At 45.4% G+C, this 27,498-nt stretch overlaps 2 protein-coding genes across 2 annotated transcripts in view; one reads left to right on the top strand and one right to left on the bottom strand.

Moving 5' to 3' along the window:
* The window catches only part of LOC137532693 (SLAM family member 5-like), a 412,994-nt gene that overhangs the window by 144,705 nt on the left and 240,791 nt on the right, over nt 1-27,498 (top strand). The window lies entirely within an intron of this gene.
* The window catches only part of LOC137532694 (uncharacterized), a 79,338-nt gene continuing 56,812 nt past the window's right edge, over nt 4,973-27,498 (bottom strand). The window contains exons 2-4 of the mRNA XM_068253517.1: nt 25,126-25,378; nt 12,963-13,301; nt 4,973-6,971 (exon numbers count right to left, since the gene is read on the bottom strand). Coding sequence (XP_068109618.1) covers nt 6,892-6,971; nt 12,963-13,301; nt 25,126-25,378 — 672 coding nt within the window. The 3' untranslated portion in view covers nt 4,973-6,891. The remainder of the gene's footprint in view (nt 6,972-12,962; nt 13,302-25,125; nt 25,379-27,498) is intronic.

Genomic DNA, 27,498 nt, shown 5'->3' with positions numbered 1-27,498 from the left:
TATTCTTATTCATTTGTAGTTAGCCAATAAATGGTATCATCCTGATTTAAAGCTTCTTGCTTTTACTGATGGCTAACACGGTACAATACCCTACTGGTATTACATGGTGACATTGTTACTGTGGGCAGGTTATGTAGCTGTTTCTAGCTGCTCTGGCTGTTACAGACAGCTGTAAACAGCCATTTCCTGTCTGTGAACATTGTTACATTGTGGCAGTTTGCCCAGAGTACCGCGGTATTCAGAGCTTCTTGTGGGAGGGGTTTCACCACACTATCAGTCATACAGCGCCCCCTGATGGTCTGTTTGTGAAATGCAATAGATTTGTCATGTAAAAGGCTACTTATTGGGATAAAGTTAAATTCTTGGTCGGAGTTTCTCTTTAAGCTCTCTTCTTATACACTCACCTAAAGGATTATTAGGAACACCATATTGATACAGTGTTTGACCCGCTTTCGCCTTAATTCTGGCATTGATTCAACAAAGTGCTGAAAGCATTCTTTAGAAATGTTGGCCCATATTGATAGGATAGCATCTAGCAGTTGATGGAGATTTGTGGGATGCACATCCAGGGCACGAAGCTCCCATTCCATCACATCCCAAAGATGCTCTATTGAGTTGAGATCTAGTGACTGTGGGGGCCATTTTAGTACAGTGAACTCATTATTATGTTCAAGAAACCAATTTGAAATGATTCGAGCTTTGTGACATGGTGCATTATCCTGCTAGAAGTAGCGATCAGAGGATGGGTACATGGTAGTCATGAAGGGATGGACATGGTAAGAAACAATGCTCAGGTAGCCCGTGGCATTTAACCAATGTCCAATTGGCACTAAGGGTCCTAAAGTGTGCCAACAAAACATCCCCCACACCATTACGCCACCACCACCAGCCTGCACAGAGATAACAAGGCATGATGGATCCACGTTCTCATTCTGTTTACGCCAAATTCTGACTCTATTGATACTCAACAGACCAGGCAACATTTTTCCAGTCTTCAACTGTCCAATTTTGGTGAGCTTGTGCAAATTGTAGCCTCTTTTTCCTATTTGTAGTGGAGATGAGTTGTACCCGGTGGGGTCTTCTGCTGTTGTAGCCCATCCGCCTCAGGATTGTGCGTTTTGTGGCTTCACAAATGCTTTGCTGCATACCTCGGTTTGGTTGTAATGGGTTATTTCAGTCAACGTTGCTCTTCTATCAGCTTGAATCAGTCGGCCCATTCTCCTCTGACCTCTAACATCAACATGGCATTTTTGCCCACAGGACTGCCGCAAACAGGATGTTTTTCCCTTTTCACACCATTCTTTGTAAACCCTAGAAATGGTTGTGCATGAAAATCCCAGTAACTGAGCAGATTGTGAAATACTCAGACCGGTCCGTCTGGCACCAACAACCATGCCACGCTCAAAATTGCCTAAATCACCTTTCTTTGCCATTCTGACATTTAGTTTGGAGTTCAGGGGATTGTCTTGACCAGGACCACACCCCGCCCTAAATGCATTGAAGAAACTGCCATGTGATTGGTTGATTAGATAACTACACTAATGAGAAATTTAACAGGTGTTCCTAATAATCCTTTAGGTGAGTGTATATACAAGGAGAGGATCTGAGCAGAAACAACACCATAACTTCACCACCAGAGGAAGTAAGCGATTTTTTGCAAGTGTTGTAAACTTGGATGGTGCTCCTTGAGTGAAGAGTGTCTTCAGTTCAATGTGATATAACTCACTTCCTCAGGACTCAATACAGAGGATACAAAATGAAAGGCCTTCTGGTAATTATAATAAAAATGTAGGTGTGCAGCCTACAGAAGAAGGAAAAATCGATGTCTTAATGTGAACGAAAATCACTGTGAAAAGAGAAAGATATAAGATGAGGAATGGTATGGCAGGGAGGAAGTGTGATGAAGAGGTGACTGAAAGCGTAATGAAGTGACTGGAAGTGTAGTGTAGCTGTGACTGGATGTGTAGTGATGGTGTTACTAGAAGTCCAATGAAGGTTTCACTGGAGGCGTGGTAAAGGTGTGGCTGGAAGTGTGGGGGAACTGGAAGTATAATGAAGGTGTGGTTGGAGGTGTGAAGGTATGGTTGGAAGGAGGGCCAGTTGTAGACTTTTTGATGCCAGAGGCAAACAAAACTGCTCCCCCTCAGCCGGTTAGTCGGTGTCCTCCATTCCTCCTCAGTCAGGACAGCAGTGCCACCTCCTCCCTTCTGCTGTGCAAGTCAAGTGAAACACTGCTGCTCTCCTGCCTCCCCCTTCTCACTCATTGTCAGATTCCTCACACAGCATAAACTGCTTTTCCCCAATGATGACCTCTTCACTTCGCTCACTCTCCTCTTGCTTCTCCTCTTACTCTGACTGCATGCTGTAAGTGTAACCACCAGGGCCGGCCCTAGACTTTTTGCCGCCTGAGGACACTCACCTCTTCCCAGCGTGCGCTCCACTGACGTCACTTCCTGCAGCGTTGCAGGAAGTGACGTCAGTGGAGCGCACGCTGGAACGAGGAAGAGGTGAGTCCTCCCCGCCCGTTCCTCTAACACATAGCGGCTGCATCTATTTAAGGCTGGAGGGGAGCGGAGGACGGGGGACCCAGGCGAGGGAGGGGGGGGTCCGACCCCCCTCCCCGCCGCTGGCCCAATACCCCCGTCCTGCCAGCTACCCCTCCAGCTCGGCGGCCGGCTCCCCGCACCCACGGGCGGGCGGGTGTCGCCCCTGGAATTTTGCCGCCTGAGGCAAAAGTTTCACCCCGCCTCATGAGCGGGCCGGCCCTGGTAACCACACAGTACAAGCATGCTGCCCCTGTAATCTCAGCACCCGATTCAGGTGTTTCACCTTGCTTCATGGGAGAACTGTCTCTGGCTGGAAGTGTGGTGCAGGTAAGACTGGGGTTGTGGTATAGCTGTGGGGAAGTATAATGCAAGTATGGATGGATGTCTAATTAAGGTGTTATTGTTTTAAAATGAAATAGATGGGTTGAGCAGCCCCTTTTGCAGTGTGTTGAACCTTATCTTACTATTGGAAATGTGGTGAAGGTGTGACTGGAGATGTAATGAAGGTTATAACTAGAAGTGTAAAGAAGATGGAAATGAACAGAGGCACCAAAAGAATAAAATGGGGGAGGCAGTGGTGGACTAACCTCCTCCAAGCAGAGTCAAAACAGGTTGATATTATATCAACAAGCAAATGTATTTATATATACACCCCAAAGGGTCAAAGCAAAGAATTTCAGGTGTGGCCCAAATTCATCAAGCAATAGGGGATGGAGCATACAGTAACAAGTGTCTATGACTCAGCCGAGTGCCTTCACAGAGGTGTATGTATTAGTTTACTCTGTGTAATCAGGAACTGTAATTTGGCATTTTCACTTAATCTTCATGTAATTTCATGCAGACTTTAACAGTAATTAGCAAAGCCCCCATACCAGGGCCGGATTTAGGCCAAGGCCAACAAGGCCATCGCCTAGGGCACCACAGGAGGAAGGGCACCAAAGCAGCAGGCTAAACTGGTGCAGCATTTGCAAGCTTGCAAATGCTGCAATGCAGGGAAATCAGGCGAGCGCCTGACTGCAGTACTCTCCTGCTAGCTGCCTGTGCAGCAGCCACCTTGCTCTATGTGCACGTTTGCATTGTGGCCGGCGGCTATGGACTTGGGCAGCATTGGAGACAGAAAGGAAGAGGAAGTTTCTGCACTAAAGACGAGCGGAGAAATGAGTGACACTGATGGCTGCTGCGGTGTGAAGGCAAGCTGGCTACCTATACTGAAGGTGGGAAAAGGAGGAATTAAGGGAGTCATCTGGCTACCTATACTGGAGGGAAAGGGGGGAGGAGTCATCTGGCTACCTATACTGAAGGGGGGTGGGTGGTGACAGTGGCTTAGGGCGGTAAAGTACGGTGACCAGACGTCCCGCTTTACCCGGGACGCGTCCCGCCTTCGGGCGGCGCTGTCCCAGGCTGCATGAGGTCCCGGGAGACGTCCCGCTTTTAGCTGCGGGACGTCCCGGCCTTGGGACTCTGGCCACCGTCCATTGCATAAACTCGCTGAACCATTTCATTCCCCGCAGCCCGGCTCCAGCAGCCTGCATATTCCTCCGGCAGGCGGGCAGGGCTACGGGAAGATGGCGTCCGGTGAAGCCCTGTACTGGAGACTATTTGTGTCTCCAGTACAGGGCTTTGGGCGCCATCTTCCCATAGCCCTGCTCTGGCTGTCAGCGCGGGAGACTGCAGGAGGAGGAAGATGGTCTGGGGAGCAGCGCAGAGAAGACTTCTGTCAGGTAAGTAAATGCTTTTTTTCCAGGTGAAATGTGCCCACATTGCGTTTATTTTGTGCTGACTTGTTTCCCATTGCGTTTGTTTTGTGCTGCCATGTTGCCCATTGCATTTATTTTGTGCTGCCATGTTGCCCATTGCGTTTATTTTGTGCTGCCATGTTGCCCATTGCGTTTATTTTGTGCTGCCATGTTGCCCACTGCGTTTATTTTGTGCTGCCATGTTGCGCATTGTGTTTATTTTGTGCTGACATGTTGCCCACATTGCGTTTATTTTCTGCTGACATGTTGCCCACATTGCGTTTATTTTGTGCTGACTTGTTGCCCACATTGCGTTTATTTTGTGCTGACATGTTGCCCATTGCGTTTATTTTGTGCTGACATGTTGCCCACATTGCGTTTATTTTCTGGTGTCTGGGGTAACTGTTGCTGCATTTATTATTTAATGGTCATAGTTGGCTATGTTTGCAGCTTTGGGGTTACGGTATACTATTAAATAGCATCACACAGTTTCTGCACACCCATAATGCGAATCCTCGTTTGACCACATCATTGCGTAAACACTGCTTTCTTATGCCTAGCTGTTACATCATTATGTTAGCTCCGCCCATACAATGTCATGGCCACGCCCATTTTTCGGGGTGCGCAGCCCCCCCCCATTTTTTTGCCCCCTGCCCCCCTCGACTACCCCCCGCCGCCCCGTCCCAGGTTGAGCCCACAAAAATCTGATCACTCTAGGTAAAGAGTACAAATCCGTCCCTGCCCCATACATGCTATTGTCACCAAAATTGCTACATAGGTTAAGGAGAATAGTGGGTGCAAGATTTTCCCAAAAAACCTTGTTGTGAAAATGTACATGAAATTTTGCGTAATCCTAATTAGCTGATTGCGATCATCACTACTGGAAATGTGGTGGAAAACAGTACTAAATTCATAGTGAAGGTGTGACTGGAAGTGAATTTACCTTTTATTGGAAGAGTGATGAGTGTGTGAATAGAAGTGGAATAAGTTGTCACTGGAAGCTGGGTGGAGGTGAGCCTGGAAGTGTGGTGAAGGAATACGTGAAAGTGTGATGACGGTGTGACTGGAAGTGTTGTGGGAGTGTGTATTTTTTCACACTATGTTTACACTAAAATATGTATTTTTCTCATCTCCAAAACTTGTGATGAATGTTTTTGTATGTACAAAATAATGTAAGCATGTTTAACCTCCCTGGTGGATATTCCCGACCTTTCGGGGTAGAAAAAAGAGGCTGCTAGCGGTGATCCCGAGCTCAGGTCGGGGTAGGCAGTGCAGCGCTTTACCTTGATTTGTAGAGTCCCGCACGCGATCGCGCTGCGCAGCGGGACTCCAGCCTCTCTCCCCGGCAGTGTGGGGTCTTTCCCTGGCCGCCGGGATCCCCATGTCCCCGCTATTCCTCCGGGGACCCGGCGGCCAATCGGAGCGGCGGTGGCGGCGTGACGTCATCGGGGGCGGGGCTAATATTTAAAACAAACTCCTCTATTTTAGAGAAATATAGAGAAGTTCGTTTATATGTATATTAGCGCCATGTTGTGGTCAAAGTGAAAACTGCAGCGCTGAAACCCAGGCAGGTAAACATTTTTATTCTGCTGCAGATCTCCCTGCTAGAATGTTTTTTTTTTTCAGGTTTTAGGGTCTGAAAGAGTGGAAAAAAATTGCACCTCTTTTAGACCCTAAAATCTGGAAAGAATCATAATGGCAAGGGGGTTAAATAATGTTTGCCAGTAATTCTATGAATGTGTCAAGCTGAACAGAAGGGATTGCCTATTTCTCAGCAGAAGTGGAATTTCAGTTTATGAATAAGCAAAACAAAAGTTTGCCTTTTTAAAACAGGTATTTGCGATAATTCAGGTTGGAGTGAGCCTATGATGTCTCCCACGATGCATCACTGCTGAATATGCAAATCATCCTTTATTGTCTCTGTGAGCTAGCCACACCTCCAGAACTGCTGGAATGCAATGATGTGTCAGCTTGTTAATTGTACAGAGCCACAATAATCCAACATGCATACAGACAGTTTCAGATTGGTTGAGCCTCATCAGTGCATGGCATGGATTGAAGAGAAACTCCGACCAAGAATTGAACTTTATCCCAATCAGTAGCTGATACCCCCTTTTATATGAGAAATCTATTTCTTTTCACAAACAGAGCTTCAGGGGGCGCTGTATGGCTGATATTGTGGTGAAACCCCTCCCACAAGAAACAAGAAAAGTACGTACTCTTGGCAGTTTCCTGTCTGTGAACCTTGCTGCATTGTGGGAAATAGCTGTTTTCAGCTGTTTCCAACTGCCAAAAAAACATGCAGCAGCTACATCACCTGCCAACAGGAAAAATGTTCACTGGAGTTCCTCTTTAATGTGGATCCATGGCATGCACTGATGAGGATCAACCCTGAATTATTGCAAATATGTTCTGTTTCAAAAAGGCAAACATTTGTTTTGCTTAACATTTTAGTAGGAGGGCTTTTTGGTCCTTACACACTCCTAGGAGTTCTGGTTCCCCACGAGCTTGCTGGGTAGTCTGTAATTCTAGTTTACGTGAATAGTGCTCTTTTCTAAGTGTTCTGGTAACATAGATAGCAGCAGTGACATTATTGTTCCTGTGGATTTTCATGATTCTGTGGTGATGTATGCGATAAGTACTCCAAGGCCAGTCATCAGCAGAATGTAGTTCCAAGTCCACTGAATGCCTTGTGAAAGAAAAAAACAAAAACAAAACAAAGCAATTAAAACCAATGTAGAAACAAATCAACACTTCAGGGTTGATTAACAAGGCAGAGTTAGGCTGTAACCTATGGATTTGCACACATTACAGGTAGTCTCTGGATAACAAACGAGATAGGGACTGTAAGTTTGTTCACAACCAGAATCCATTCTTAAAGGGGAACTGAAGAGAGAGGTATATGGAGGCTGCCATGTTTATTTCCTTTTAAGCAATACCAGTTGCCTGGCAGCCCTGCTGATCCTCTGCCTCTAATACTATTAGCCATAGCCCCTGAACAAGCATGCAGCAGATCAGGTGTTTCAGACTTTAAAGTCAGAACTGACAAGATTAGCTGCATGCTTGTTTCTGGTGTTATTCAGATACTACTGCAGAGAAATAGACCAGCAGGGCTGCCAGGCAACTGGTATTGATTAAAAGGAAATAAATATGGCAGGCTCCGTATACCTCTTACTTCAGTTCCCCTTTTAGTCGGAACACTGAGCCATCTCTGCCCACTTACCTCCTCTATAGACTATGTGCTCCTGTGCCTTCAGTGCTTCACAACTTTCTTGCTTGCTATCAATGTATGTATGGCTATGCTGCAACTAATGTCTCTGACATAAACTGGGCCTACATGCTTCCATTTCCTCTGGGATGTCTTACTATATATACAATGCCCATCAGCTTTGAGTGAAATCCCTCTCATATGGTACTAAACTTTTGATCCGATATTACTATTGAAATGCACCCTATTGCAGGCATGAATGCTGCTATCTCTTCCTCATAACTTTCTGCTTGTTCTCAATTTGCTTTGGACTATGCTGCAAAAAATACCTCTGATGTGAATATTTTGCTTAACATATCCGATGTTTATCAGCTGTAAGTACAATTAGTTCTACCTGGAATTATGGGGTTAATTCATTAAGCTGCGCTGCTAAAGCAGCACAGCCTATTGAGAGGTGCAGGAGTTATGCGCTTGCTAGGTGCGTGAGTTACGCACACACTACATACGGTAGTGCAGCGTAGCTTGCAATGCTAACTAACTTGTGCTCCAAGTGATGGCCGCTCCACTGAACCCACCCTGAGCCCCAGCAGGTCCAGTTGATTTTAATGGACGTGATCCCCACACTTTGATTGGCCCAATAGGCTGCCTGTCACACGCATAAGGGCCTGTACACAGTGTTGCGCTTTTAAAATTGCATGCGATTTTTAAATCGCAAGCCTTTATGAGAATAGAAAAAGCGCATGACGCCAGTGTGTACAGGTCTTCACGATTTTCATTATTTTTCAAAAGACCTTAAAAAGCGCATGCAATTTGAAAAGCGCAGCGCAAGCGCAGCAGTGTGTACAGGCCCTAACTCGCGCTCCTCTCATTAAGCTGCAACTTAATGAATCAACCCCTATATGCCTGATCGGATTCTATTTGTGAATTACATTGAATTGCATGCATGATTCTGATGCTATCTGAAGATGCTATCTGCAATCTGGAGTGGTACTTATCTTGACCTGTTGATAAGGGTTATTGCATTGTTTGCCCAAAAAAAGTATGATGGAATTGTTCTCCCCACTACCCCACCCACGGTAAACTCCTCCCTGCCACTCGTTGTCCCTCCGGACCCTTTTGTAGCAACAGACACATTGCTAGCCTGAAAGTTAGTGACACATCTGTACAGCGTTGGCACTGCACTGCCACCCAAGGGATCATGTACCATTCCCTGCCAGGCAACAGAAATGCCTCAGTGTGTGCAAGGCTTAAAGAGACACTGAAGCGAGAATAAATCTCGCTTCAGTGCTTATATTCAGCAGGGGCATGTGTGCCCCTGCTAAAACGCCGCTATCCCGCGGCTAAACGGGGGTCCCTTACCCCCCAAACCCCCCCCCCCTGCAAAATCTACGACCAACTTGGTCGTAGATTTTGTTGCTGTTGGGGCAGGGCTAATGGCTGCAGCCCTGCCTCTCAGCGCCGTCTATCAGCGGCGCATTGCCGCCTCTCCCCCGCCCCTCTCAGCGAAGGAAGGAAGGAAGACTGAGAGGGGTGGGGGAGAGGCGGAGATACGCGCTGACAGACGCGCGTGAGGCAGGGCTGCGGCCATTAGCCCTGCCTCAATGCGGAAGAGGGGATGCGCTGCACGGAGGGGGATTTGGGAGGTAAGGGACCCCCGTTTAGCCGCGGGATATCTGCGTTTTAGCAAGGGCACACATGCCCCTGCTATATATAAGAGCTGAAGCGAGATTTATTCTCGCTTCAGACTCTCTTTAAAGGAAACCTGAAATGAGAGACATATGGAAACTGACATATTTATTTAATTTTGAACAATACGTATTGCCTGCCTGTCCCACTAATACTGCCTCTAATACTTGTAGCCATACACCCTGAACAAGCATGCAGATCAGGTGTTTCTGACAAAAAATCTGACAATATTAGCTGCATCATGTTTATTTATTCCAGGTATGTGATCCTGACCCTATTAAAGCCAGTAAGATCGGCAGTTGGCCAGGCAACTGGTATTGATTGAAAGGAAATAAAAATGGCAGCCTTCATATCCCTCTCACTTCAGGTTCCCTTCTGTCTGAAACCTGGCACTTTCCAATTACTCCTCAGCTTTGCTAAATGAATTGGTCCACAGAATACATGGACATAGTTTGCAAGCCACACAGTAATTACAATCCAGCACTAGAGGCAGAGATCTTGAGGTGCGCCCCTGCCCAGTATAAATAGCCAGATGTGCCCCAGTATTAGTTAGCCCCCTCCCTAGTATACTAGCAGATGTGCCCCCCACCCAGTTATAGTCAGATCTGCCTGTGGTAGCCCTTCCACCACCCATAGCCACATGTGCCTCAAGTAGCCCCACCATCCCCAGTAATAGTCATATATGCCCCTGGTTGCCCCCCCCCCCTTCCCCCCAGTTATAGCCAGCTGTGCCTCTGGTAGCCCCTTCCCCCATAGCCAGATGTGCCTCATGTAGCTCCCTACCTACAACAACAACAACAACAAATAACATTTGTAAAGCGCTTTTCTCCCGTAGGACTCAAAGCGCATAAGCATGGCTCAGACCATCGTGGTACAGAGAAATAATTTTATAAGTCTCGGAAATGCCAGGCTAAACAGGTGGCTTTTCAGTCTGGATTCGAATAGCTTCAGGGATGGTGCTGTCTTTACAGGGTGTGGCAGGGAGTTCCAAAGAGTAGGGGCTCTGTCTCCAGATTGTTTGAGGTGCACTCTGGGAGTGACCAAGTTTATAGAACTTGCTGATCTGAGGTTGTGAGAGGTGTGGTGCAGCTTCAGCAAGTCCTTCATGTATCCAGGGCCCAGATTTTGCAGGGATTTGAATGTCAGCAGTCCAATCTTGAAGAGTATTCTCCATTCTACTGGTGGTAGCCAGTGCAGTGAGCGAAGGATCGATGTAATGTGACAGTGGCGAGGCTGGTTTGTTAGTAATCTGGCAGCATCATTCTGCACTAATTGCAGGCGACGCAGATCCTTTTTGGGGAGGCCAGCATAAAGGGCATTGCAGTAGTCCAGCCGTGATGTGATGAAGGCGTGAACTAGGGTTGGAAGATCCTCTGGGGGAATCAGATGTTTAATCTTTGCAATGTTCTTCAGATGAAAGTAGGAAGATTCAACTACAGATGAAATGTGGTTTCTGAAACTCAATTCCCCATCCATTAACACGCCAAGGCTGCGCACAAGGTTGGAGCTGTTTATGTCTGAATTCCCAATCCTGATTGGTGTTGCTCTAGGATAGAGCTGTTTTGATGGCGAGCGCTGGCTTCGGACAAAAAGGACCTCAGTTTTGTCAGCATTCAGTTTCAACCAGTTATCATTCATCCATGCCTGTAGCTCAACTAAGCAAGAATTTATTTTTGGAGTAGGGTCTGTTCCACCAGGTTTGAAGGACAGGTAGAGCTGTGTGTCATCGGCGTAGCAGTGGTATGTCATGCCATGTCGTTGGATAAGTGTACCGAGTGGCAACATGTAGATTGCAAACAGCAGAGGGGATAGGATTGATCCTTGTGGCACTTTGAATTGTAGAGGTGCAGGTTTGGACATGATAGGTCCTAGGGATACTCTCTGTGTTCTGTCAGTCAGGAATGATCTGAACCACTGGAGGACTGATCCACTGATGCCACAGTACTCCTGCAGTCTGTTAAGCAGGATTTCATGGTCAACTGTATCAAAAGCCGCTGAGAGATCCAACAGGATTAGGATGGAGCATTCCCCTCTGTCCCTTGCCATGAGCAGATCGTTGCAGACTTGGATGAGGGCTGTTTCACAGCTGTGGTGTTTCTTAAAGCCAGATTGTAGAGGGTCCAGGATGTTGTTTACTGACAGCCTGGTTTCAAGTTGCAGATAGACAGCCTTTTCAATAACCTTACCTAAGAAGGGGAGGTTGGAGACAGGTCTGTAGCTGCTCATTGCATCTGGATCCATGGAAGGTTTTTTAAGAAGGGGCTTGATGATTCCTTCTCTTATGCTGGATACACACCATGCGTTTCCGCGTTCGTTGCGTCCGTCGATATGCATCGATTAGATCATTTCCGACATGTCCGATTCACGTTTCAATGGATCGTTAGGTCGATTTGCCATACTTTACATGGCACTCGACCTAAAAATCATCGAAATGCGTTCGGAAATGCTCGGAAATAATCGAATTGACGCGTATCGACGGGCGCATTTGACGCGGAAACGCATCGTGTGTATCCAGCATATAGAGAGGTAGGAAACCTCCCTGCTTGCAGAGAGCAATTTACTATTTTGTGAAATGCTGCTCATTATTTTTCACCTACAACCAGATGTACCTCACATAGCTGCCCTTTACCCTAGTAATAGAAATAGATGTGGCTCTGTTACCCCTCTCCCCCCACCCATAGCCAGATGTGCCTCCAGTTCCTCCCCCCACCTGGACCTGTAACTTCAAAAAGGTACCCCGGGGGGTACTTACCCAGGCAGAGGGAAGCCTCGGGATCCTATTGAGGCATCCCCGGTCCTCCAGCGTGGTAGCGCTGGGCTCCTGAAACCACAGCCAACAAGGGAGTCGGCTGTGGTGCAGGAGCAGTAGAGCCAGCAATATTTACCTTCCCCAGCTATAGCACAGGTGCAGTAGTGGCTCTCTGCTCGGGGTCAGGCGGAAATAGCCGATACCGAATGGGTCCACTCTACTGCGCCAGCAAATTGCGCCTGGTAAGGTAAACATTCACATGGGCGCAGTTCGAAGACCACTAGCGCTGCCACCGTGGGATGGAGGAGGACAGGGAAAGCCTTGATAGGATCCAGAGGCTTCCCCCTCCCGAAGTAAGTACCCCCTAGAGGTCATTTTTAAGGTTACACCAATGAACTGTCTGATGAACGTTCTGTATATGGAATGCCAGTCGTCTTGCACCCGTTAGACAGGACTTGTTCAATGTTTCATTCAACGAAGGACATGGTCATATTGCAACTGATGATGACCAAGTTGGAGAACCGGAAACAGAACTTACCAGATTTACTCAACAAGTCAAAAGACCATCTGTGTGGACAAAGGACTATGTAATGTATACTTGCATAAATTTGCTTTGTGTTACAAATTAATATTTGTGTATTTCACATTCTTTTAAAGAAGCTTTTGTAACAAGAGAGAAAATGTGATGTTCATGCTGCTGTCCTGTAGATGGCACTGTGATATTACTGTGATACTACTGTCATACTGCATGATTGCATGGGATTTGTCTGTTAGTATATTGTTCTAGATTTGTTGATTCATGTCCTGACTATCTGTATGTGCTGGATATGCAAAGCAAAGCATGACTTGATTTAGTTCCAGTTATTATATTCTGTATCCGTGATTTCTGAACACAACACTTAAATATTTTAACATTCAACTGAGAGTCTTGCCCTCCAATTATTGTAGTTTTCTCATTATTTTTCATGCAATGCTTTATGTTATGAATCTGAAATGCTAGCATTTGAAACCATAGGCAAATGCTGCTAATGCCTTACCCTTATTCGGGCTGTTTTTTATCACTTGCAGATTGAAATACATAAGGATGGGCTCTCCTGTGGTAAGTACCAGGGCTTCATAAATGCCACTGTCCCTTTCTGTCAGGCCACTTAGATTAAGTGACAGTCCTGGCTGCTGGTTTCTCACTCTGGATTTAAATCTGTCACTTATAACTTTAAGGTCATATGTATTAGCAATGGCCAGCAGGCATACATCCCCTGTTGTGTTGTAACTCCAGAATATTCTGTGGACATCCATGGTGCTGGACAGGTCACGAAACAAAATGGAACCCCCGCGAGCTGCAGAAAGCTTTTCATGGACCACATGTGTGATGACACCTAACACCGAGGAGAAAAAAATGGGGAAAAAAATGAACGGATCAATATTTTCATAAGATGAGATTTTTTATTTATGTTTTTCAAAAGTAAAGTCCATATCTGGGCACAGCTATATACCAGTGATGTCATACGGTAGTAAATAAAATGGCCTTTATTCTACCATACATCATGTATCTTACATTCCCTTTGCAGCTGAAATTCTATATCAGAAGTGTCTCTGAGTAGCTCCTGCTACTTGGCTAAGCATTGTCACACTATTAAAATTGCAAAAGGTATGGCACAGACATCTGTCTGTAAAAATCAAAGACCTGCAAACTTTGCTATAGTAAAATTGATGTATTTGGCACCAGTTAATCAAGGAATCAGGGGCATTGCTAGTATTCTGGTTTTGTGACTTTACTGGGGACCAAAAATGGGGTAATCTGTAGAAATTAAGCATGATCATGGGTGGGGCCAATGTACATAAATCTAGCAATCGTATAACTCAAGGTTAGTGAACATGCCCAGCAAAACTTTACATATGCCCTCACTTCTTAGATAAAAAAAATAAGACCCTAGTTACCATACGCAGCTTAAAGGGACACTTAAGCCAGAAACAAAAAAATGAGTTTTACTCACCTGGGGCTTCTACCAGCCCCCTGCAGCAGTCCTGTATCCTCGCAGCCCCTCACTAATCCTCTGGTCCCCCGCTGCCAGCTAGTTTCGTTTTTGGCGACAGGCCCGACAGGACTGGCCACGCGTAGCTTTCTCCGCATTCCCGACTGTAATTAGCGCTATTGCGCTATTGCGGGGCACAATGCGTACAAAGATACATGTTGCCGCATTACCTACGCATAGATATGCGGCAATGCGTATTTTTGTACGCGTTGCGGCCCGCAATAGCGCTAATGACAGTCGGGAATGCGGAGAACGCTACACGTGGCCAGTCCTGTCGGCAAAAACGAAACTAGCTGACAGTGGGGGACCAGGGGATTAGTGAGGGGCTGTGAGGGCACAGGACTACTGCAGGGGGTTGGTAGAAGCCCCAGGTGAGTAAAACTCATTTTTTGTTTCTGGCTTAAGTGTCGCTTTAACCACTTGAGGACCACAGTCTTTCTACCCCTTAAGGACCGGCCACTTTTTTTCCATTCAGACCACTGCAGCTTTCACGGTTTATTGCTCGCTCATACAACCTACCACCTAAATGAATTTTGGCTCCTTTTCTTCTCACTAATAAAGCTTTCTTTTGGTGCTATTTGATTGCTCCTGCGATTTTTACTTTTTATTATATTCATCAAAAAAGACATGAATTTTGGCAAAAAAATGATTTTTTTAACTTTCTGTGCTGACATTTTTCAAATAAAGTAAAATTTCTGTATACATGCAGCGCGAAAAATGTGGACAAACATGTTTTGGATAAAAAAAAACCCATTCAGTGTATATTTATTGGTTTGGGTAAAAGTTATAGCGTTTACAAACTATGGTGCAAAAAGTGAATTTTCCCATTTTCAAGCATCTATGACTTTTCTGACCCCCTGTCAGGTTTCATGAGGGGCTAGAATTCCAGGATAGTATAAATACCCCCCAAATGACCCCATTTTGGAAAGAAGACATCCCAAAGTATTCACTGAGAGGCATAGTGAGTTCATAGAAGATATTATTTTTTGTCACAAGTAAGCGGAAAATGACACTTTGTGACAAAAAAAAAAAAAAAAGTTTCCATTTCTTCTAACTTGCAACAACAAAAAATGAAATCTACCACGGACTCACCATGCCCCTCTCTGAATACCTTGAAGGGTCTACTTTCCAAAATGGGGTCATTTGTGGGGTGTGTTTACTGTCCTGACATTTTGGGGGGTGCTAAATTGTAAGCACCCCTGTAAAGCTTAAAGGTGCTCATTGGACTTTGGGCCCCTTAGCGCAGTTAGGCTGCAAAAAAGTGCCACACATGTGGTATTGCCGTACTCAGGAGAAGTAGTATAATGTGTTTTGGGGTGTATTTTTACACATACCCATGCTGGGTGGGAGAAATATCTCTGTAAATGACAATTTGTTAATTTTTTTTACACACAATTGTCCATTTACAGAGATCTTTCTCCCACTCAGCATGGGTATGTGTAAAAATACACCCCAAAACACATTATACTACTTCTCCTGAGTATGGCGATACCACATGTGTGGCACTTTTTTGCACCCTAACTGCGCTAAAGGGCCCAAAGTCCAATGAGTATCTTTAGGATTTCACAGGTCATTTTGCGGAATTTGATTTCCAGACTACTCCTCACGGTTTAGGGCCCCTAAAATGCCAGGGCAGTATAGGAACCCCACAAATGACCCCATTTTAGAAAGAAGACACCCCAAGGTATTCCGTTAGGAGTATGGTGAGTTCATAGAAGATTTTATTTTTTGTCACAAGTTAGTGGAAAATGACACTTTGTGAAAAAAACAATAAAAATCAATTTTCCGCTAACTTTTGACAAAAAATAAAATCTTCTATGAACTTACCATACTCCTAACGGAATACCTTGGGGTGTCTTCTTTCAAAAATGGGGTCATTAGTGGGGTTCCTATACTGCCCTGGCATTTTAGGGGCCCTAAACCGTGAGGAGTAGTCTGGAAATCAAATTCCGCAAAATGACCTGTCAAATCCTAAGGATACTCATTGGACTTTGGGCCCTTTAGCGCAGTTAGGGTGCAAAAAAGTGCCACACATGTGGTATCGCCGTACTCGGGAGAAGTAGTACAATGTGTTTTGGGGTGTATTTTTACACATACCCATGCTGGGTGGGAGAAATAACTCTGTAAATGGACAATTGTGTGTAAAAAAATCAAAAGATTGTCATTTACAGAGATATTTCTCCCACCCAGCATGGGTATGTGTAAAAATACACCCCAAAACACATTATACTACTTCTCCCGAGTACGGCAATACCACATGTGTGGCACTTTTTTGCACCCTAACTGCGCTAAAGGGCCCAAAGTCCAATGAGTATCTTTAGGATTTCACAGGTCATTTTGCGGAATTTGATTTCCAGACTACTCCTCACGGTTTAGGGCCCCTAAAATGCCAGGGCAGTATAGGAACCCCACAAATGACCCCATTTTAGAAAGAAGACACCCCAAGGTATTCTGTTAGGAGTATGGTGAGTTCATAGAAGATTTTATTTTTTGTCACAAGTTAGTGGAAAATGACACTTTGTGAAAAAAACAATAAAAATCAATTTTCCGCTAACTTTTGACAAAAAATAAAATCTTCTATGAACTTACCATACTCCTAACGGAATGCCTTGGGGTGTCTTCTTTCTAAAATGGGGTCATTTGTGGGGTTCCTATACTGCCCTGGCAGTTTAGGGGCCCTAAACCGTGAGGAGTAGTCTGGAAATCAAATTCCGCAAAATGACCTGTGAAATCCTAAAGATACTCATTGGACTTTGGGCCCTTTAGCGCAGTTAGGGTGCAAAAAAGTGCCACACATGTGGTATCGCCGTACTCGGGAGAAGTAGTACAATGTGTTTTTGGGTGTATTTTTACACATACCCATGCTGGGTGGGAGAAATAACTCTGTAAATGGACAATTGTGTGTAAAAAAATCAAAAGATTGTCATTTACAGAGATATTTCTCCCACCCAGCATGGGTATGTGTAAAAATACACCCCAAAACACATTATACTACTTCTCCCGAGTACGGCAATACCACATGTGTGGCACTTTTTTGCACCCTAACTGCGCTAAAGGGCCCAAAGTCCAATGAGTATCTTTAGGATTTCACAGGTCATTTTGCGGAATTTGATTTCCAGACTACTCCTCACGGTTTAGGGCCCCTAAAATGCCAGGGCAGTATAGGAACCCCACAAATGACCCCATTTTAGAAAGAAGACACCCCAAGGTATTCCGTTAGGAGTATGGTGAGTTCATAGAAGATTTTATTTTTTGTCACAAGTTAGTGGAAAATGACACTTTGTGAAAAAAACAATAAAAATCAATTTTCCGCTAACTTTTGACAAAAAATAAAATCTTCTATGAACTTACCATACTCCTAACGGAATACCTTGGGGTGTCTTCTTTCTAAAATGGGGTCATTTGTGGGGTTCCTATACTGCCCTGGCATTTTAGGGGCCCTAAACCGTGAGGAGTAGTCTGGAAATCAAATTCCGCAAAATGACCTGTGAAATCCTAAAGATACTCATTGGACTTTGGGCCCTTTAGCGCAGTTAGGGTGCAAAAAAGTGCCACACATGTGGTATCGCCGTACTCGGGAGAAGTAGTACAATGTGTTTTTGGGTGTATTTTTACACATACCCATGCTGGGTGGGAGAAATAACTCTGTAAATGGACAATTGTGTGTAAAAAAATCAAAAGATTGTCATTTACAGAGATATTTCTCCCACCCAGCATGGGTATGTGTAAAAATACACCCCAAAACACATTATACTACTTCTCCCGAGTACGGCAATACCACATGTGTGGCACTTTTTTGCACCCTAACTGCGCTAAAAGGCCCAAAGTCCAATGAGTATCTTTAGGATTTCACAGGTCATTTTGCGGAATTTGATTTCCAGACTACTCCTCACGGTTTAGGGCCCCTAAAATGCCAGGGCAGTATAGGAACCCCACAAATGACCCCATTTTAGAAAGAAGACACCCCAAGGTATTCCGTTAGGAGTATGGTGAGTTCATAGAAGATTTTATTTTTTGTCACAAGTTAGTGGAAAATGACACTTTGTGAAAAAAACAATAAAAATCAATTTTCCGCTAACTTTTGACAAAAAATAAAATCTTCTATGAACTTACCATACTCCTAACGGAATACCTTGGGGTGTCTTCTTTCTAAAATGGGGTCATTTGTGGGGTTCCTATACTGCCCTGGCATTTTAGGGGCCCTAAACCGTGAGGAGTAGTCTGGAAATCAAATTCCGCAAAATGACCTGTGAAATCCTAAAGATACTCATTGGACTTTGGGCCCTTTAGCGCAGTTAGGGTGCAAAAAAGTGCCACACATGTGGTATCGCCGTACTCGGGAGAAGTAGTACAATGTGTTTTGGGGTGTATTTTTACACATACCCATGCTGGGTGGGAGAAATAACTCTGTAAATGGACAATTGTGTGTAAAAAAATCAAAAAAGATTGTCATTTACAGAGGTATTTCTCCCACCCAGCATGGGTATGTGTAAAAATACACCCCAAAACACATTGTTCTACTTCTCCCGAGTACGGCGATACCACATGTGTGGCACTTTTTTGCACCCTAACTGCGCTAAGGGGCCCAGAGTCCAATGAGTACCTTTAGGCTTTACAGGGGTGCTCAAAATTTAGCACCCCGCCCACTTGCCAGGACAGTTAACAAACCCCACAAATGGCCCCATTTTGGAAAGAATACACGCTAAGGTATTCCATGAGGGCCATGGTGAGTTCATAGAAAATTTTATTTTTTGTCACAAGTTAGCGGAAAATGACATTTTGTGAAAAAAAAAAACAAAAAAACACAAAACCACAATTTCTGCTAACTTGTGACAAAAAATAAAACATTCTATGAACTCACCATGCACCTCACGGAATACTTTGGGGTGTCCTCTTTCCAAAATGGCATCATTCGTGGGGTCTGTCCTGGCATTTTAGGGTCTCTGCAATCATTACATGTATGGCCAGTATTAGGAGTTTCTGCTATACTCCTTATATTGGGCATAAGGGTAATGCACTGTGGGCTGAAAGGAAAAATGAACGTCAAACAATCAATCAATGTGGATGAAAAAATATCTGCCAAAAAATTTTGAAAAAAAAAAAAAAAAAAAAAGAGGAGGAAGGCGTCTGCCAGGACATAGGAGCTGCCGCCCCAAAAATCCAAACCCACCAGCTCGTATGCCCTGGCAAACCTGATTTATCCATTCACACCGATCGATGTGGATGAACAAATCATTGCCAGAGTTCTTTTTTGATACAAAGTGTTTGCCAAAGCATATGAATCCCCAACACCACTCCTCGGCCCATATGCCTCGGCAAACGTATCTTTTTGACTGCGGAGGAGAAATCTCGTCCTGCAGCGCTGCATGCACCGACTTGTGTGTAAGCTGACAGACGCGCAATGTTCTGTCAGGATGCACCATCAGTGCTGCAGCTGGTTAGTCATTCGCTCGGTCCACCTGGAAGGTTATTGGATGGAAAAAGAGAAAAAAAAACCCAAAAAACAAGCAAGCAGCAAAGCAATTACTTCATTAACATTAATAACCTTTGAACTTTTTTAATAAAAAACTTAACATTGCAAACCAAACATTAACTTCTTTGCTTACCTGTTTTTTGTTTTTTTTTAACTTACCTCCCGAGGACAAACCTCTCCTCCCCCATGGAACAATGTGCGAAGTGCAAATTGCACAGAGTTGTGGCGAAATACATTACGCAATTTGTCCCAAGTGAAAGGAGAGGTTTCTGGCAGCCCTGTGTATTAGGGTCTCTGGAAACCCGATGTTTGGTTTCACACTGCATATTGACATATCCGGTGGGTCGAGCCCGCCGCACCGTATCGTCCAAAACAGACCTTCAGGCAATACCACAAGAGTAGCATTCGGCCTAGTAATGAACTGTGTCGCCATAGACTAACATGACTTCCGCGCCGATCGATATTGCCACAGAAGCCACGCAGTAACGTAGGCCTGCACTAGCGTTAAGTCAAGCACTTCCGGCGTAGGGGGGGACCGCAAAGTGTGACTTTTGCTAGGCATTTTGCCCTAACGCATCGCAGCAGTGTGAAATAGCACTGAGAGACCCTTGTGTCCCTACCGCTGTGTGTGGAGTTCCCTACTCTCTAATAGTGTACCTGCTCGTGGTACCTCTCAAAACACTCCCCTAGGCATAGGCCAGGCTGGTCAGGACAGGTGGGACAATAAACAGTGGTGTCACGCCTTATTCCAGCCCTGCTGCAGACACGACAGCGTTTTCTTCGGATTCGTTGACCTGGGGTAGTCGGAATTGGATAGGCGTAATGCCTTCCATGCAGCCGGCTAGTTGCATCTTGGGGTTGGGCCACGGCACCTCCTGGATACAGGAGTTCCATCACGATCTGTTTATTAAATTGAATAAACGAGCCAGTTCTCCCAGCCTTACTGTAGAGAACAAAGCTGTTGTAAATTGCCAATTGAATGAGGTAAAAAGACACTTTTTTATACCAGCGTCTTGTTTTTCGGGCAACTAAATAGGGCGCTAACCTCTGGTCATTGAAGTCCACCCCTCCCATGTTAGTATTATACTCGTGGACGACAAGGGGTTTTTCAATGACCTTAGTTCGCCGTTGAATTTCAACTGTCGTGTCTGCGTGAATGGTGGACAGGAAGTAAACCTCCCTCTTGTCCTTCCATTTCACCGCGAGCAGGTCGTCAGCACACAAGGCGGCCCTCTGCCCCCGTTGAAGTCTGGTGGTAATGAGCCGTTGGGGGAAGCCCCGGCGACTAGGCCGCACGGTGCCACAGCATCGGATTTTTTCTATTTTTAAGTGCTGAAAGAGGGCCACACTTGTGTAATAATTGTCCACAAAAAGATGGTACCCCTTCTGGAACATGGGTGACACCAAGTCCCACACAACCTTTCCACTGCTCCCCAGGTAGTCAGGGCATCCGACCGGCTCCAATTTTGAGTCTTTTCCCTCATAGACCCTAAAATAAGATGTATAGCCTGTGGCCCTTTCACAGAGCTTATACAGTTTCACCCCATACCGGGCGCGCTTGTTTGGGATGTACTGTTTGATGCGAAGGCGCCCGGTAAAGCGTATGAGGGACTCGTCTACGCAGATGTCCTGGTCAGGGGTATAAGCATCTGCAAATCTGGATGACAGGTGGTCTATGAGGGGTCGAATTTTGTGGAGCCGGTCAAAAGCAGGGTGGTCACTTCGATGACAGGTTTCGTTGTCATTGAAGTGCAGGAAGAGCAGGATGTTCTCAAATCGTGTCCTGGACATGGCAGCAGAGTACAGGGGAACATGATGTGCTGGGTCCGTAGACCAATAAGACCGCAACACATTCTGCTTTACTAGTCCCGTGTGAAGGAGAAGGCCCAAAAAAATTTTCATTTCGGAAACTTGGACTGGTTTCCACCGAAAAGGCTGGGCAAGGTACTTTTCCGGATTGGCGGTTATATATTGTGTGGCCTTACGGTTGGTCTCTGCCACAATTAAGTCCAAGAGATCCTGGGTGAAGAAAAGATAGAAAAAGTCTAGGGCCGATCCTAGATTATCTGTCTCCACCTGGACTCCAGACTGGGCGGTGAAAGGGGGAAGTACGGGTGCGGCGGAATCAGGGGATTGCCAATTTGGGTTTGCCAGCACCTCTGGTAAATTAGGGGTAGTACGGGCCCGTCTTCTTGGTGGCTGCGACTGGGATCTTACTGCACGTGCCACCGAACCAGTTTCAACTTCCATGCTGGTGCTCGCCACTTCACCAGGGTCTACGGAAGTACTGGTGCTAGGTCCAGGAGATGTTGTGCTGCTGGTGCCTGCCCCACCATGAAATCTCAGACCAGCACGAACACCACTCTGCTGCCCTTGAGGCTGATCCTGCGCCACCTGCAGTCCAACAACATGGGGTGTGGTACGCCTGGCTTTAGCCGGGACCTCAACCTCATCATCACTATCGGTCAGTGAGCCACTGCTCAATTCAGGTTCAAACTCTGACCCGGAAGATTCGTCGAATGAGGCGTCCCAATCGTCCTCATCCGACTGGGCCATGTACCTGAGAACCTCATCATCGGAATACCCCTTTCTTGCCATGGTGGGCTGCTAAATTTAGGGGGTATTCCTCTGAGACTACGCAGAAAAAAGAGCACCTACCTAGCAAAAGGGAGTATTTGAGAGGTAGAAAGCTGTGCTCACTGAGTTTTGATAAAAAAAATAAATCAAAACTGAGGTTTACAGTGCCACAGCTATTGTACAGTGTTTTTTGCAGTGATCAGAAAAAAAATTCTGTCACTGCGGTGGGGCGGGCTGAACGCAAGTGCAGGCGAACGATCAGGCCTGATCGGGCAAACACTGCGTTTTTTTTTGTGGATCCTAGTGACCCTAATAGATCTGACTGCGATCAGTAATGATCACTTACAGATACTATATAGTACCAATGTTGATTAGCGACAGTGATGACGCTAATTAGTGACTGTGGTGCAGTGGGCTGAGCACTAACTGACACTTACAAAGGGGCCTAGCTAACTGGCCTAACTGCTAACACTAGTGATACTAAAAAAGTGACAGTTTTCACTGTTTTTAGATCACTTGGATAGTGACAGGGGGGTGGTGGCGAGTGGGGAATCGGAGGCAATCAGAAACAATCACAGGACAATCAAAGGCAATCACAGGGCAATCGCAGGCCAATCACAGGGCACTCAATTCCCGGGACAATCAAAGTCAATCACAGGGCAATCAAACCAATCACGACACAATCAAAGCCGATCACAGGCCAATCAAAGCAAATCACAGGCCAATCACAGGCCAATCACAGGGCAATCAAACCAATCACGACACAATCAAAGCCGATCACAGGCCAATCACAGGGCAATCACAGGGCAATCAAAGCCGATCACGGGACAATCAAAGCCGATCACGGGACAATCAAAGCCGATCACGGGACAATCAAAGACGATCACAGGCCAATCAAAGGGCAATCACAGGGCAATCACGGGACAATCAAAAAAAATCACGGGACAATCAAATACAATTACAGCACAATAAAATTGAATGTCAGCACAATGAAATTGAATGTCAGCACAATCAAATACAATTGCAGCACAATCAAATACAATGCACTGGGAAGGTGATTGGGGGGGGGGGGGGGGCTGAGGGCGATCTAAGGGTGTGGGGGGTTGATTAGGTGCCCGCACGGGGCAGACTGGGTCCTGATCTGGTGGGTGGCAGACACAGGGGGTGACGATAGGAGATCAGTGAGGGATTACAGGGGAGAATAGATGTAAACAATGCACTGGGGAGGTTATCAGGAGGGGGGGGTCTGAGGGCAATCTGAGGGTCTGGGTGGGTGATCAGGTGCCCCCAAGGGACAGTTTAGGGTCTGCGCTGATGGGTCTTGGTGACAAGGGGTGATAGACAGGTGATAGATGGGTGATAGACAGGTGATCAGTGGGTAAGACAGCTATATAGCTGTATACAGCATACAGGGGGGTGGTCTGGGAGAGGGTCTGGGGGGGATCTGAGGGTAGGGGGGGTGATCAGGGGACCCTAGGAGGCAGTTAGGGACCTAACCTAGGGGATAGCGTCCCTAGATAGTGACAGGGAGTGATTGATGGGTTTTTAGGTGGGTGGTGGGGTGCAGATGCTGGTGTGCTGGGGTGGTCATGGGGGGTTCTGAGGGCTGGGGTGGGCGATCGGGTGGTCTATGTGGGGCAAAGAGTGTTTGTGTGCACTTAGCTGCAAGGCTGCCGTCCTCTCTGATGGTCGCACGACGAGTGACCATCAGCGGAGGAGGCAGCCAGTATAATACACTTTGTTACAATAACAAAGTGTATTATACTCCTCTGATTGGCCGGATCGCCGCATTTGAAACCCGCCGGCGCTGCTAATTGGCCGGCGGGTTTCCGTGCAGAGTGGGCGGAGCCTATTGCCGGCGGCGATCGCGTCATTGATGACGCGATCGCCGCACAGCCACCGCTGATGCCGCCCCCGCCGATGGGCGTATTGCGGTCGTTTGGGCCCGGTCTTTGCCGCCGCCCATCGGCTGGGGGCGGTCCTCAAGTGGTTAAAGGGACTCCGAGCAGTGCAAAAGTGAATGTGTGCGTTTTTTTAGCGCATAGAAGCGCATGCATTTTTTATCACCCCTAATTGAAAAAAAAATATACATTTTCATATGAAAACAAAGCCTTATTGACAACTGCTACTGCTACAATAAGCAAAACATACTTAAAAAAAGTGCACCGCAACGCACTGAAACGCACCCTAAAGCGCACAAACACAAGCATTTTTTTTACCATGCACTATTACATGTTTCTCAACGCACCCAGTGTGAAAGAGGCCTGAAACTAACTTATTCCTCATTAAAAGCCAAACATTAAACAAACCTCTATTTGAATCCCAACATTAAAGAGACACTGTAATGAGAAAAATGTCCCCTGGGGGTACTCATCTCGGGAGGGGGAAGCCTCAGGATCCTAATGAGGCTTTCCCCGTCCTCCTCTGTCCCACGGGGGTCTCGCTGCAGCCCTTCAAAGCCGGCATGACAAATCCGACAGCCTGTTCAATATTTACCTTTCTAGGCTCCAGCGGGGGCGCTGTTTTGGCTCTTCTGACGGAGATAGGTGGAAATAGCCGATCTCCGTCGCGTCCGCTCTACTGCACAGGCCCAGGAGACTTGTGCCTGTGCAGTAGAGCGGCCCAACGGAGATCGGCTATTTCCGCCTATCTCCATGGGAAGAGCGGATACTGCGCCTGCGCTGGAGCCATGGAGGTAAATATTTACATCGCCACTGCTCCGGGAAGATTTTCGCCGCCACCGGGGGACCGAGGAGGACGGTGGAAGACTCAATAGGATCCGGAGGCTTCCCCCACCCGAGGTGAGTACCCCCAGGGGACGTTTTTTCGTTACAGATTTTCCTTAAGCTAACCTTCACTTAAAACCCATGATATCCCTCACACATAGCCTAGCATTAATCTCTCACACGAAGCTTGAAACCAACCTATTAAATGAAGCCATTAACCATCCTAAACATCTCCCTAACCTAATATTAACTTATCTCTTGCACAAAGCTCTCCTAACTTTGACCCATGTCTCCAAACTAATCTAACGTCTGCACAAAACCTAATGCCTAACTCAATGCTTAATAGTAACCTAACCCTCACGGATGGCCTGTCCCTTGCCTTAGCCCTTACCATTCACATGTAAGTAGAAATAGGCATGTAGAGGGTCTCTGGTACTATATATCACAGCTTCATAGAGTCCGCTGTCATCTTCTGTCAGCTCACTGATGTGTAGTGACAGTTCTGGTTGTTGGCATCTTGCCCGTTTTATGAACGTTACACTATTGGAACTTGGCTTGCAAATGGCCACTGTATGTTTCATTTGGGCTTTGGTGTGGCTCCAAAATATACTCATAATGTCTTCAGTTCTTTCTGATGTGCTCATCTGAAACAAAATGGAACTCCCATGAGTTGCAGAAAGCTTTTCCACCCCCATATTGCAGAGGACACCTATGAATACAAAAGATGGAAAATGATGAAAAATAATAGGTGTCTCATAAACAGCATTTATCCAAATGTAGGTACAGGGAGGATACTACAAATCATGAGGCTCTCTACCCACTATGTCTAAGTTTTCCCCAGTATAACCATGCCACCCAGTAGGTCCAATCACCCCGTCCCCCACTCCCATATTGCCATTTCCATGTTCTATCTCCATATTACTTTTATCCCCCTCCCTGCAGTAAGGCCATGTCCCTCAAATGTGCAATGTTACCCCCCCCTGCACTTTTATATGAATGTATCTCTCTATTTCTAACAGTGCTTTGATCACAATATGTGAGAAAGAGAGATAAATCACTATGGGCTTGATTCACAAAGCGGTGCTAACCTAGTTAGCACGCCTAAAAAGTTTAGCACTAACTGGGTTAGCACCGCCGTGTACACCTGATCACGCGCAAAGTCCGTCGCGCAAAGTCCCGTTGCGCGCGATCAGAACTTATCACGCCTAAACTGAGTTTAGGCGTGATAAGGGGCTTTTCACAAGCGTGCTAACTGTTAGCACGCTTTTGTGAATCAAGCCCTATGTATCACTCCAATGTCAATTATTTCACAATAGTGCAATATGTTCACACACAAAAAAATAATAAAAAACAAAAACAACTAATAAGCGTGCAATGTTTTTTTTTTTGCTGGTGCAGAGCTGTACAACATGTTAGTGTCTTGAAGTGTTAAGCAACAAATAAGCGTACAATTTTTTTATAACAATTGTCAGAAGTGTAATGTTTAGACTGGAACCTTAAAAGCTGCAATATGTAAGTCAATGTGAGTGAAAATGTCACATGGAATGAAATGAAGGTTATTTTTATTGAGTGGGAAATGAACTGCTATGATGGACTTGTACAGTAAGTAAATGGTAGTGAAGTTGGGAACTGGATACTTTGTTCAAATCCCAGCCAGGGGACACTATCTGCATGGAGTTTGTATGTTCTCCCCATGTTTGAATACCCCCATTCAACATTCAACTCTGGGCACTCTGGTTTCCTAACACATCCTAAAAACATAAGTTAATTGGCTTCCCCTAAACATGGTCCTTGACAATGATGGATATATAATTATGGTAGGGATTAGATTGTAAGCCCCTCTGAGAGATAGTGACAAGATAATATACTCTGTACAGTGCCATGGAAGATATTGGAACTATATAAATGCTAAATAACAAAAATAAATAATAATAGTTGTAACGTGTAGCTAAGTACACACAATTTACCTATTTAAAGAGACACTGAAGCGGAAAAAAAATGATGATATTATGATTTGTATGTGTAGTACAGCTAAGAAAAAAAACATTAAGATCAGATACATCAGTCTAATTGTTTCCAGTACAGGAAGAGTTGAGAAACTCCAGTTGTTATCTCTATGCAAAAAAGCTATTAAGCTCTCCGACTAACTTGGTGGTGGAGAGGGCTGTTATCTGACTTTTATTATCTCAACTGTAATTGAACTGTTTACTTTTCCTCTGGCAGAGGAGATGTCATTACTTCACAGACTGCTCTGAAAGACTCATTTTGAATGCTGAGTGTTGTGTAATCTGCACATATTATAGGATAATGCAATGTTAGAAAAAACACTATATACCTGAAAATAAAAGTATGAGAATATTTTCTTTGCTGCTAATCTTCTAGTAATTATTCATAGTACACAACCAATTCATTATATCATATTTTTTTTTCGCTTCAGTGTCTCTTTAAATCTGCACTGAATAAATCCTATAGGTGGAATACACTTTAGCTAGCTAACAAGCTACCACCTTGTAAGCATTGTAAGTACACACAGTTCTACCTATAGCCACTTCAGCACACAATGGCTTCAATTCTTAAAGCATTATCGCATGTGGTAATGCAGAACACAGCTGATTTTACCGCGCATTTAGTAAGATGTCAATTCATAAAAGCTGTTACCGCATGGCAAGCTGAAATTACTGGGCAGTGAGGTAAATTACTGACCTGTGCAGTAAATACCGTATTTTTTAGAATATAAGATGCTACGGCATGTGCAACGCATCTA

The sequence above is a fragment of the Hyperolius riggenbachi genome, chromosome 9 (assembly GCF_040937935.1).
Source record: "Hyperolius riggenbachi isolate aHypRig1 chromosome 9, aHypRig1.pri, whole genome shotgun sequence".
NCBI lineage: Eukaryota > Metazoa > Chordata > Amphibia > Anura > Hyperoliidae > Hyperolius > Hyperolius riggenbachi.
The sequence above is the reverse complement of the archived record's forward strand: the minus strand, read 5'-3'. Positions and strand labels throughout refer to the sequence as shown.